This window comes from Pleurodeles waltl, chromosome 8, assembly GCF_031143425.1.
Source record: "Pleurodeles waltl isolate 20211129_DDA chromosome 8, aPleWal1.hap1.20221129, whole genome shotgun sequence".
Classification (NCBI taxonomy): domain Eukaryota; kingdom Metazoa; phylum Chordata; class Amphibia; order Caudata; family Salamandridae; genus Pleurodeles; species Pleurodeles waltl.
The window spans coordinates 51,091,987-51,104,047 of NC_090447.1; the positions used below are offsets into that span (position 1 = coordinate 51,091,987).

A 12,061-nucleotide genomic window follows, 5' to 3' on the forward strand; every position below is an offset into this window, starting at 1 on the left:
GCCCAAGGAGCATTTCTGAAGTATAAAAAAAAGTGATGGATGTAATGCTTGAATTAATCTCAGCTACTGGTAATTGCTCCGAACTGCATCCCAGTCCATCGCTTTTTTGCCCACCATGCTACCTCAGACAAGGCCATATGCAAACCAGCCTTGGTCCTGCTGAAGTAGGGACAATTCAACCCGAACTGCCAGGGCCGGTCCTTTCTGAACTGGAACACAAGCAACCGAAGATCGGTTTCTCCCTAGTTGTGGCTCTTGAGTCGGGTGCAGCTTGGTTCCACAGTGGTTTCGACTGGATGAGTTCTGTCCTTCCACTGATGATGACAGCACTTTGCATTGCAGTGCATCAAAGATGAATTTCTCTCCCTCTCTGACTTTCTTTATTCTCCCTGCACCCTCTTCTGTTCAAGATCCGACCTCTTTATTGAAGCATTTACACCCAGTGCAACTGCTTTTTATGCTCAACCCCCTCTTTATTGCGACGCTCACCACTGTACCGGTGGGCAGCCACCTCTGAAGGGCTTTCAAACCATTTAATTATGGTCAGCCGCGTGCAAGCATGTGCGCCCACACACAGACACTCAACACCCATCATGAAATGCTTTTTCTTAAGCTTTAAGAAGGAAAGCCATTCCAAAGCTCCATCTTGGAATGTGTTTTTGTAAGCTTAAACAAAAACCAATACAAGTTGGCCTTTTGTGCGTCCACAAGCAAAGCTAACATCTAAAAAAAAACAACTAGCAAAGCCAATGGGTCTGTGTCTAGATAACGTCCTGGTATTGCAAATGCTTGTTAACTGTCAGGAGCCATATAATCCCGCGAAATATTGACAAGTTATCTCTTTCAAGGATTTCGTTAACATTTAAAGTGCACACAATTAAAAATAATACATGACAGAATCCTCTTCTTTACATAAATAAAAGGCATGTTAACGGCATGCTGCTGAATTATTATGTGATCCATTCTATCAGGTCAGCATGTTCAGCTACTAGGAAAAACATGATGGAACATGATACATTTTTCCATGCAACCTTACCTTGTGGCACAGTCGGAGAGCAGCTGTTTGCCTCTTGCACAGGGAGCTCCATCTTCAACTGTGCAACACCTGTGGGCTCCACTTTAGAGAAAGACAATAATCCATGTTTGGCAGACAGCATCATCTAAAGCAGAAAGATTCATGTTACTCACTTTACTAACATAGGGCCTAATGTGCAAAAACTCGATTTTGCACTATTTTATCAACAAAAAATAGTGATCGCTAATAAGAACAGGAAAAATGCGATATACTAATGCCTTAAAAATGCAATTCCGTAGGATTTGCTATTTAAGAATGTGATCCACAAATAAGAAATCAGTCTGAATCGCAATTTGGAAATGTTGCTCTGTCTCATAACAATGGCGTCAACACAAAAGTAAATGAACCAGTAGGAGTGCAGTAAGCCATATGGGAAAACAACTCAGAAAGTTTCCAAGTAGAATCAATTTCCATCCACCCCCATCCTGCAGCATGGCTAGCCCAACCCCACAGGATGATCGCAGCAGGAAGCACAAAAGAAAATTTAGTGATCAGGAGTTTGACATTTTAACTGAGAAGTGCTTGTTTAACAGTACTATTTATTGAGTTTTTTAAGTAGTACAAATCCTTCAACATGTCGCAATATGACAGCCTTTACGATAGCAAAAGTGTGGATAAATATCATAAAATAACATACATTAGTAGCAAGCAGGAAATAATCAACCAATCAGGTTTTATAAAGCGCAACTAATCGCCCAATAGGGTATCCAGGTGCTTTCAGGTCCCAGAGGCTTATTCGAACAGCCGGATCTTGAGGGCCATTCAGAATTCCAGAAGTGGGGGGGATGCTCCAGAGGTGCATGGGGAGGCTGTTCCAGGTTTTTATTGTGATGTGAGAGAAGGAGCGTCCTCCACTTCTACTTCAGTAGATACGGGGAGTATGGGCAAGTAAAGGCAGAGCATAGTCTTCTTGATGGTTGGTGGACGTTCAAGCAGTGGTTAATGTACGTGAGTCCTTGGTTGTGTAGAGACTTGTATGCGTGGGTCAGCAGCTTGAATTGTCTTCTCTTCTGTATGGAGAGCTAGTGGAGTTGAGTTGCCTGAGGTGGGGTGTGATCTGGGTTTGTCGGGGAAGGCCGAGGATGAGTCTGGCTGCGGCGTTCTATATGGTCTGAAGTCTCCTTAGAAGGTGTGCTATGATTCACACGTGGAGGGCATTGCCATACTCCAGTCAGCTGGTGATGAAGGCCGGTGTCACAGTGCGTCTTGTGTGTAGGGGTAGCCACTTGAGGATCTTACGCAGCATGTGCAAAGTGAGGAACCAGGTGGAGGAGACAGTGTTGATCCGTGATTTCACGGTGAGCTCGTTGTCAATGATGTTCCCGAGGTTTCTGGCGTGGTCGGAGGGAGTGGGTGAGGTCCTAGGTCTAAAGGTCACCAGGAGTCGTTCAATGTGTTGCTGCTGTTGCCAAAGATCAGTGCTTCCGTCTTGTCTGTGTTCAGCTGCAGGCAGTTGTTCTTTATCCAGTTAGTGACACTTGTCATGCAACCTGATAACAAATTGAAGAACATCCACCAAATACACCCTTCGATGAGAGAGTGACTCAAGCTTTGGTCTAATTGGCGCGTTACAGAATTATGTCCTGATATTAATACCACTGCATATTACTGGTGTATCCATCACTAGGGGTGGGATTATCTGATATGTGAGGCACAGTATTCCGGGGGGCGGCAGAGCGAGCATTCTAGATGTGCAACCATGAATCCTATACCCTTGCTTGTGGTAGAGGGGCAAGCTTTAGAGCATAATGTACTCAGGACATTAACCAAGGGGATACAAATGTGTGCAGGGTAGTGATTTTGTCTCCAGAGAGTATGGGATATATATAGTTAGTGGGATCGTTGTATGTCCCACTTGGGCGGCATGGAATTATCTTGATTTGCATCTGTCATCACTCATATCTGGGACTCCCAACTATCTGATATAGGTTTCCTATGCCACCCTCTACATTCTTCTCAACGCAAGGCTTTAAATTCCATGTCAGCCCCAAACCCCACTTCCTTTTTCCAATGTGCCATCTGTTGGATTGTGCAATTTCCACCTCATACTATTAACTGAGTAGCACGCAGCTGAAAATGACAAATTATTTGGCAAGGCCTCACTTACTGTGTTTACAAAAAGACAGATACAGTTGTGTATACAACAGAGTATCAAGAATATTGGTGGTACTAACAAGAGCGTTGAAGAAAAACACACAAGCGAAGGTACATGATGTGGTCTGAGTAAAGAATCACCAGCCAGACCCCTGGACGAGCTCATTACGTTGACTCTCCAGCTGGAGAATGTAATAAGTGTCTGAAGCATTGACACATCTCCAAAAAAAACAAGATCAGGATGTGAATGACGTATTACGTGCTGTTTTTTTTTTTAAGATGACCATATGTGTAGGCACATAACACATCTTACTCACATGCCTTACACCCACTCACACAAAGAATTTGCATAAATGATGAATCTGTTTTCAGATTCATTACATGTTTTGCGATATGAACACCACAGCAATTAACTATGCTAAATGCAGTCCTTAGTATACAAGTGACTGCATACCCTTAAACCAAGTTATATAGTTTTATATCTTTCAACAGAAGTAAGCTTTGGAGCATGCATATGTGTAGCAGAACTCCATGTTTATTTAAAGCCACATCCCTGATCACTACTTACCTGCTATGACTTTACCATCAGCACATTATTACACTCCATGTCTTTGGCCTGTGTAAAATTGTGCATTTACACTTCATCTTATGCTTCTTAGACAACGTCACTGACGTCACTTTCTCTGTCTCCTTTCAGATCAGATAATCTCTGAAGTCTCGCAGGACACAGAAGTCCAACAAACAGGGGAAGAAGTTAGCACAGCACCTCAGAGAATAAGGGCTGAGGATGCAAACGAGGGAGGTGGCCTAGTTACACAAGAACAACCTCCTGCACCGCAACAAGGAGGTAGCCAAGGTTCTGCAACAACTTTTAGCGTGGGAGTCAGCGCTACTACCCCACCGACTGTGAGACAAAACACAAGAGTCTTTCCCACACCTCGTCAACATTCAAAAGGGAGCACACAAGAAAGCACTTAGGATAGCACCAGAGCAATCTGATTTATTATTGGCACAGCTGCAACAGCAGAGTTTCAAAAAGTCAAAACCAAGATGCTGAGGATGCACGCATTATAACAAATCACATAACATGTCAAATCCATCGCAAGGTTGGTGGGTTAAAAGACACCATGTGTGAAGGCTTTGCTGCAGTGGTGCAAAGGATTAATGATCTTTCTCAGGCAGTAACAATGTTGTCCCAGTCCGAAAGAGAGGAATTTGCGAAATCAGCAATGAATAACACCATACAAGACAGTACCAACAAGCATTTGGTTGATCTGTAGAGCGGCTTGCCTCCTCTACAATCATCTTTTGTCGCCAAGCTACTAACCTACAGATGGGGCTTTCTCAGACCACTTATGTCCTAGTGGACTTGCAGAAATTCCAACATCCATATTCATGGAGTACTACCACCAGGCGTTCGAGATTTCAAGTCTGAGCAGCATGTCAGTAGCAGAGGCTGGCGATGGAAGACCAAGAAGGGGCAGGAGTGGTGACATCGAATGCCACTGAAAAAGCAGCAGGAAAATTAGAAATAAAGTTGATTTACTTATTATGCCTATATTATGTTATGATAATTCATAAATATATATATATTGTGAAATAAAATGAATTTCACTACAAGAATTTGTTGTCACTTTGTTTTCTTCAAGTATTGAAGTTATATTTCATATGTGAATAAGGAAAATGTTACTTACTTAGTAGACATCTGTTTGTGGCATATAGTGCTGTAGATTCACATGCTGTGCGTACTCTTGTCATCTAGTGTTGGTTCTGGATGTGTGCGAGTTGTTTTTCTTTGAAGATGTTTTTCGAGTCATGAGGTTTGGTGACTCCTCCTCTTGCTAGTAATATGCATGGGCATTGATCCTCTTGTTAAGAGTGTTTACCCCTGTAAAGCAAAGGAGGATAGATTAAGAAGCAAAAAAAAAGAAAGTTAGAAAGAACGAAGACTGTAACGGCCACAGATGTCAAGAGAGGAGGGTGCTGCATTCGCATTTACAGCACTACATGCCGTGGACAGATGTCTACTGGGTCAGTAACATTTTCCATTTGACGCATGTGTGGCTGTAGATAAACATGCTGTGCATAGACAGTAAAGGTGTCCTCCCAAAAGTGGTGGCTGACCTGTGCCTGTTGCAGCAGTTTGAAAAAGTGTACGGAATACTTCCTGGCCAACTTTGGCCTGCTGACAGGCTAGCAAATCCACACACTACTGTTTTGTGACAAGAGTCACATTTGTCAACGTCGTGGTCGGAGCTAAGACACCACAAACAGTCAGAATGTGGGTCCGTAACCAACATTTTGCCACCGCACTCATTGCAGGGCTTGAATCCAGATTTTCTTTGCGACATTTTAACTTGCCTCAAAGAGAAAACAGCAAAAATAACTGTAACTACGTCGATTAGTAACAGTAGCTCCCTCGAAGAATAACCGTTGTTCGAATGGCACGGAAAAAAGGGAACTAACGTCGGCACGTCGGCGAGGACCTCTTATTGCCTGTATGACGTCAGACGGCGTCGCGTGGGCAATTTTGACGTCCTCGTCTACGTGCAGAAGCTAGGAAGAAGATTTCTGTCGGATGCTGGCGCAAGGGGAGTATTCAATAGGTGAGGAATCCACAGGTAGTTGTATCCATCAGAAATGGTTCTCTTTGCTGTTGCAAGGCAGGTTTGGATGCACTTGACTATCCATCTGACAATGCCAGATTCGAAAACGGCCTTCCCTTTGTGGGGTTTTGAGACAGCAACAAATATTTGTTCTATTTACATAATACATGTGGGCTTATTGGACATCCAGAGTGTGAAGAGAAGTTTCTGCTAAAGAGTCCGGTTGAGGGAAAAAAACATAGATTTGTAAATTTGTCTTAGATGGAACTAGAGGGTTAGTGTGGAGGTCAACTCTGTTCTTGTGTACTTGAAAGAAAGGTTCTTCTAGGGTTAGTACCTAGAGCTCAGTGACACGCCAAAGGGAAGTAATGGTGACCAGAAATGCCACCTTCCAGGAGAGAAAGTGAAGGGAGCAACAGTGGAAAGGCTCAGGTGGGGGGGAGGGTGTAGGGGGGATCCATGAGTCTAGTGAGGACAATATTGAGGTTCCATGATAGAGCCAGTTGAGTCCAAAGAGGAATTACTCTCTTGAGGCCTTCCATGAATGCTTTGAAAACTGGAATTCTGTAGGTAAGTGGCTACTGCAGGCAGATGGAGCCAAATAGAAGTGAATGCCAGTCCACATGTTTGTAGATGTAACAGGTAGCAGACAATGTCTTGTACCCTAGCTGTGAGTACAATAATGGGAATTTTTTTTCCAATTGGCCACACAGCAAGCTTGGGTAGTGGGTATATGAGATTCTTTCAGGATAGCCATGCATTTGTGTGGTTAATTTGAGATATCCGAATTCCAAGACTTCACAAGCTAGATCGCAACATTGAGGGACTTGAGATTGGGGTGTCGTATTTCTCCATGGTTCTGCATGAGAAGTTCCGTCTTGATCGGAAGCCTCTAGTGCAGAACTACAGAGAGGTCTAGAAGTGTAGTGAACCACGGTTGGTGGGTCTGAGTAGAGGCCACAAGAATGCGAGTAAGGGCCATTGTCTTGAACTGCAAACAGAATCAGTGAGAGAGGTGGAAAAGCATAGGCAAATATCTTCGACTAGTTCATCTATGGTGCATTGCCCTTGGATTGTGGGAATCTGGAAGTGAAGTTTGGGCATTTTGCATTTTCCATGGTTGAAAACAGGTCTAACTGAGTGAAACCCCATCCATGGAAGCTTTGTGGAGGACTTGCTTGTGGAGTTCCTACTCGAGGACTTGTTGCTGCATCCTGCAGAGGAGGTCGGCAAAGTTGTTGTCACCTCCCCCCCGGGTGGTACTCGGCTAGTAGGTAGATTCTGTGATGAAGAGTGCATTGCCAGATGTGCTAAGTGAGGTGAGAGAGCTATGGCAACCAATTCATCCCCTGTTTCTGAAGGGAAAACATGGCTGTGGTGTTGTCTGTCCAGACAAGGACTACTTTTCCTCTCAGATGGTGAAGGAAAATCTTTAATGCAAGGTGAATGTCTAGGAGATCTAAGGTACTGATATGCAGACCCTGGTGTTTGGGTTCCCATTGCTGTTGGACAGTTAGGTTTTGCAAATGTGCTCCCCACCCGGAGACAGAGGTTTCCATTGTGATGGTCTCCTGAGGAACTGGGTCAAAAAAAGGTCACCCCTACAACAGGTTTTTGGCTTTCCAACACTATATAGAGTGATAAGAACAGTGGCTCACCAACACTAAAATCATCCCAATGACCCTCGACTGGAGACCATTTCTGCGTGAGGCATTCCTGAAATAGATACATATGTAGTCTTGCGTGGGGCACTATTGTAATGCAGGAAGTCATTATGCCTTGGAGATGCATAACTGTCCTGGCTGTGACTTGATGGTCTGGTTGAAAGAGCGATGGAGTGTCTGAGAAGAATGTATCTGAGCAGGGTTTGGGTAGGCTAACCCACGTTCCGCGTTGAGAATTGCTCCTAAGAAAGGCTGAATTTGTTGGGGTTGGAGGTGTGATTTTGTGACACTGACTGTGAACCCCAACTGATGTAGAAGATGTATAGTGGTCTGAGTGTGTTCGCGGCACAGTTGGCGGGTGGCACTTTTGATGAGCCAGTCGTCAAAGATAAGGGAAGGCGTAAATACCCCGCAGACGCAACGCACTTTGTGAACGCTCAGGGAGCTGTAGTGGCCCCAAATTGGACTACCCTAAATTGGTGATGTTTGCCACTGACTACTCACCTGAGGTAGCACTGATGCACTGCGTGTATTGATGTGTGGAAGTGCGTGTCTTTCAGGTTGAGAGCAGTCATAAAGTCGCCCTGCTGTAAAAGAGGTATGACATTCTGAAGGGTGTCCATATGACAATGTTCTGAGAGGATGTACTGGTTGAGGGGTCTTAGGTCAAGATTGGTCCTAAGAGACCTTTCCTTTATGAGCATTAGAAAGTATAGGAAGTACGCCCCTGTGCCTTGGTGTTGAGGTGGTACCAGCCAGCTGACTCCTATGTGAATAAGGACTACACCTCTTCTTTGAGTCGTTTTATGTGTTCTGGTGTCAGTCTGTGTTTGCGGGGTGGTATGGTGGGTGGTGGGGAAGTTAGCTCCAGACATTAGCGATGCTGTATGATTTTCAAAACCCACTGGTTGGTGGTGATTTTCCACCAAGTGGGTAAAGAACCCTTGCAAATGTCACCGACAGGTGTAATGTGATCGGTGGGCAGGAGGGGGAAGTCAGGGTCTGGTGGCTGCGGCAGGGGTTCTTTTTTGAGAAGGGATCCTTACATCTACCTGGAGAAACCTGAATGTGCATGGGCCTGCAGTCGATTGTATGCCATGGCTTCTGGGGAGGTTTGTTTTGAACCTTCACAGAAGGGAGTGCGCCGATTGCAACCCCTAGAAGGGGCATCTCAAGTACAGCCATTGCCTTAGCTGTTTCAGTATCCTTTTTCAGCATTTCAAGGATGTGGTCCACCTGGGATCCGAAATGATGTTGACCATCAAAAGGAAGGGTCAGTAAGTTCTGCTGTATCTCAGCCCTGAACCCTGATATACGAAGTCATGCATGGAGTCTGAGAAGCAGGCTCAGGTTTATGCCCCATGCAGCAGTGTCAGCATCGTCAAGGGCACATCGTATGGTCATGCTGGAGATTAATTTCCCTTCAGAAACCAACTCCTGCCCTCTTTTCTTGTGGTCCTCAGGGAGGTACTGAAGAAGTTCCTCCATTTCATCCTGAGTGGCTATGTCGTATCTGCCCAAGAGACCTACAGAATTGGAAATACGCCATTGGTTAGTGGACTGTGCTGCTACCCTTTATCCTGCAGCATGTAGTCTTTTGTTTTCTTTATCCAGCTGGGGGGCATCTCCTGTTGTTTGGGAATTGACCCTATTCTGTGCCAGGTCAACCACAAGTGAGTGGAGGAAGCTGACCTAGAATATAAGGAGGATCTGAGGGTTACACCTCATACTTTTTATCAACTCGAGGAGTGATTACGCTAGCATGGGCAAGGTCCTGAAAAATGTCAGCTGTGTGGCGCAAAATACCTTTTACCAGAGGGAGGTATTGTGAGGTACATTGTGTGGAGGAGAGGGTCTCAAATAGGAAATAATCTATTGGATCTGAATGGAAGGGAACTTTATTGTAGGCCGCTGCTCTGGCAAGGAGTTCCTGGAATGTGGAGGAATCATCCGGGGAAGATAGAAATGCTGGGTAAAGATCAGGGTTGGTGTCTGTTGGGGGCTCAGCGCCATAAGTGCCTCAGGGGTCTGGTTGTGGGGAAACTGGAGTAAGGTCTCCCCCTCTATGTCGCCAGTGTATGAATGCGGTGACCCCTCTGGAGCGTGTGAAATAGGGTCCCCATGAGAGGACTGAGGAGAAGGTGAGTCCTGTGTGGCCTGTGACGGTGATGGAGGTAGTGGACTGGAAGTCTTGTCCATCCTTTTTCTTTGTTGTGAAGCCGGGGCATTATCCAGGACTTCTTGGAAAGAAAGCTGCCTTTTTGGTGGCTGTTTGCCAGTTCCAGGTGGGCAAGCAATGATCCGTCCAGGGTGCGCAAAAATTTCCAAATGTCTCTGTCGAGCATCAATCTCCTCTTTCAGCTGATGGAGTAGTGGCTTGACCATTTCGTCGCCGACTGTGGTGCTACTGTATTTCTTCTCGATGACTTCAGAACCAATGGTGTTTTCGGGGCCAATGATTTTGGTGTTGATGGTTTCCGCTTCAACGGTTTACTCAATGCTGAGCCGGCTGAGCCAAAGTCAGTGGTTGGTGCAGACCACGGTGTGAGGGCGGAGGTGGCCCGATGGTCTGCCACTGGTGTTCGAGGATGACAATGCGGTCTTTTATTGAAGCCTGGAATGAGTCAGTACTCACGACCAGTTGAGCTGCTGGAAAGTCTTCTATCTTCAGGTCGGAGCTGGAACTGTCCTCTAGTGAGTATGCCTCATTGTTGGCTGCAGACGCCTCGGCATGATGTTCTTGAAACTCTTCCGGTCTGAAGAGGTCAGCTGGTTCTTTACTGTTACTCTGCGACATCTCCAATCATGGCAAATCTTCTTCGATCTGAAGGAGCTACAAGCGTTTCAAGCAAGCTTATTATCCTCAGGCGAAAGCCATAGGTTACAGACCTAATGATGATCGGTCTGTGGATATTTTGAGTGGCACCGAGGACAACATCTAAAACGTAGTTCATTCCATCACCTTTGTGACAAGGTATGGAACCAATCAGAACAAAGAAGGCCCTGTATGGCGTGGCCATATAGGGCCACAGTACTGAGATCGAATATGATGATTTCCTGGGCACTGCGGGAGTTGATGACCCAGAACGGAAGAAAGTGGGATAGACGATTAAAAACAACAGTAACAGTTAGAAGATAGCTGTGGGAACAGAAAAGAGTACCTACGACGGTCTCGAACCAGATCGCATGAGCATTTATCCAAACCTAACGGCAGGAAGAAATTATTCTAACAATAGAGTTGATGCCCATGCCCATTACTAGCAAGAGGAGGAGTCACCGAACATCGTGATTCAAAAGACTTCTTTGAAGAAGAACAACCTGACTGCATCTGGGCCCAACACTAGATGGCAGGAGTATGCAAAGCATGTGTATCTACAGACACACATGCCACAAATGCAAAATTATGCTCAGAGCAAACAATAACAGTCATGTTTCTTATATATTGTTTTTAACATTTCTGACTTTACAAACAATTATTGGCGATGTCTGTTTTGTGTGCCGTGCCCTCTGCAGCCCTTGTAGCATCCTGTCCGGGTTGTGTTGGGTAAGGGGGGTAAACTTCCTCATCTTTGGACTCCTCATCATCAGGGTCTGGAGGAAAGTCCTTTCTCATTTCTATGTAGTGCAACATTTTACAGGTTACTATTAATTTACAGCAGGTTTTTGGGGAGCTCCTCCTCTTTTATGGTAGTAACAAAATAGGCCCTTCCAAAATTGTGCTCTGTGAGAGATTTAGTGTGTTTGTGCGCATTGTGGACTCTGTGGATTGGGGTATGGGATCATAATCCAAGGCAAGAAGGTGGTGATCACCAAGCATCTTTCTCCGATTATGTTTTACCTGGCTTTGGTAAATCTGCCTCCCTAGGATGGAGCTAACTTCATCTATTAACTTTAACTACTTAATCGGCGTTTGGTACAAACCTCTAATGCTGCTGCTCAAATAAACTGACATACATACGATAAATCCTCTCCATTCTCTTTCCTCGCTCCTGTTATACAGCTGGATGCATATTTGTGTCATCAGAACTGAAAAAACCCCAACAAGATGAATAGAATGATTAAATCAATCCCAGCCATTGGCCATTACTGGTGCCCTATCTTAGTTCATGATTATTTTGATCACTATGTCAACTCAGATTAAACTCAGCTGTGTGCAAAATAAACTTGATCCTACTTTAACGCGAGCACATAGCCCGAAATGCCAAGCCAGACCATTTCTGAGCTGGAACACAAGCTACCCAAGACTGGTTGCGCCGTGACTGGAGCTAATCAGTCGAGTGCAGCTCACCAGAGCATAAAGTGCAGCCTCTCGGACAGTACAAATGTTTTTTTTCACCCCTCGTTCATATTTTGCACCTATTTACCACCTGCTTCCAAATGATGGCATATTGTATCCACAACATCCATGTTATGCCACTATTCATGAATGAATAAAACACTGAATTATATAATACTGATCCACAAATAAACCACTTTGCTTTGTGGTTTCACTCACTAAGAACCAAAGCTAAATTGCTTCACTTTACACTTGTTGACAACCTCTGTTGTAAATAAAATACAGCCAAGAACAACAAGTCAGCACGATAGCAGCTCTTCCTCCAGAAAAAGGTGAACGTTTTCAA

The 12,061-nt window shown here is 44.8% G+C and overlaps 1 protein-coding gene across 5 annotated transcripts in view; it reads right to left on the reverse strand.

Annotated features, from left to right (window-relative positions):
* Positions 1-12,061, reverse strand: part of LOC138249699 (uncharacterized) — a 200,731-nt gene that overhangs the window by 39,077 nt on the left and 149,593 nt on the right. For all 5 annotated transcript variants that reach the window (XM_069203687.1, XM_069203686.1, XM_069203688.1 and 2 more), the window contains exon 12: positions 1,037-1,160. In XM_069203687.1, the coding sequence (XP_069059788.1) occupies positions 1,037-1,160 (124 nt within the window). The remainder of the gene's footprint in view (positions 1-1,036; positions 1,161-12,061) is intronic.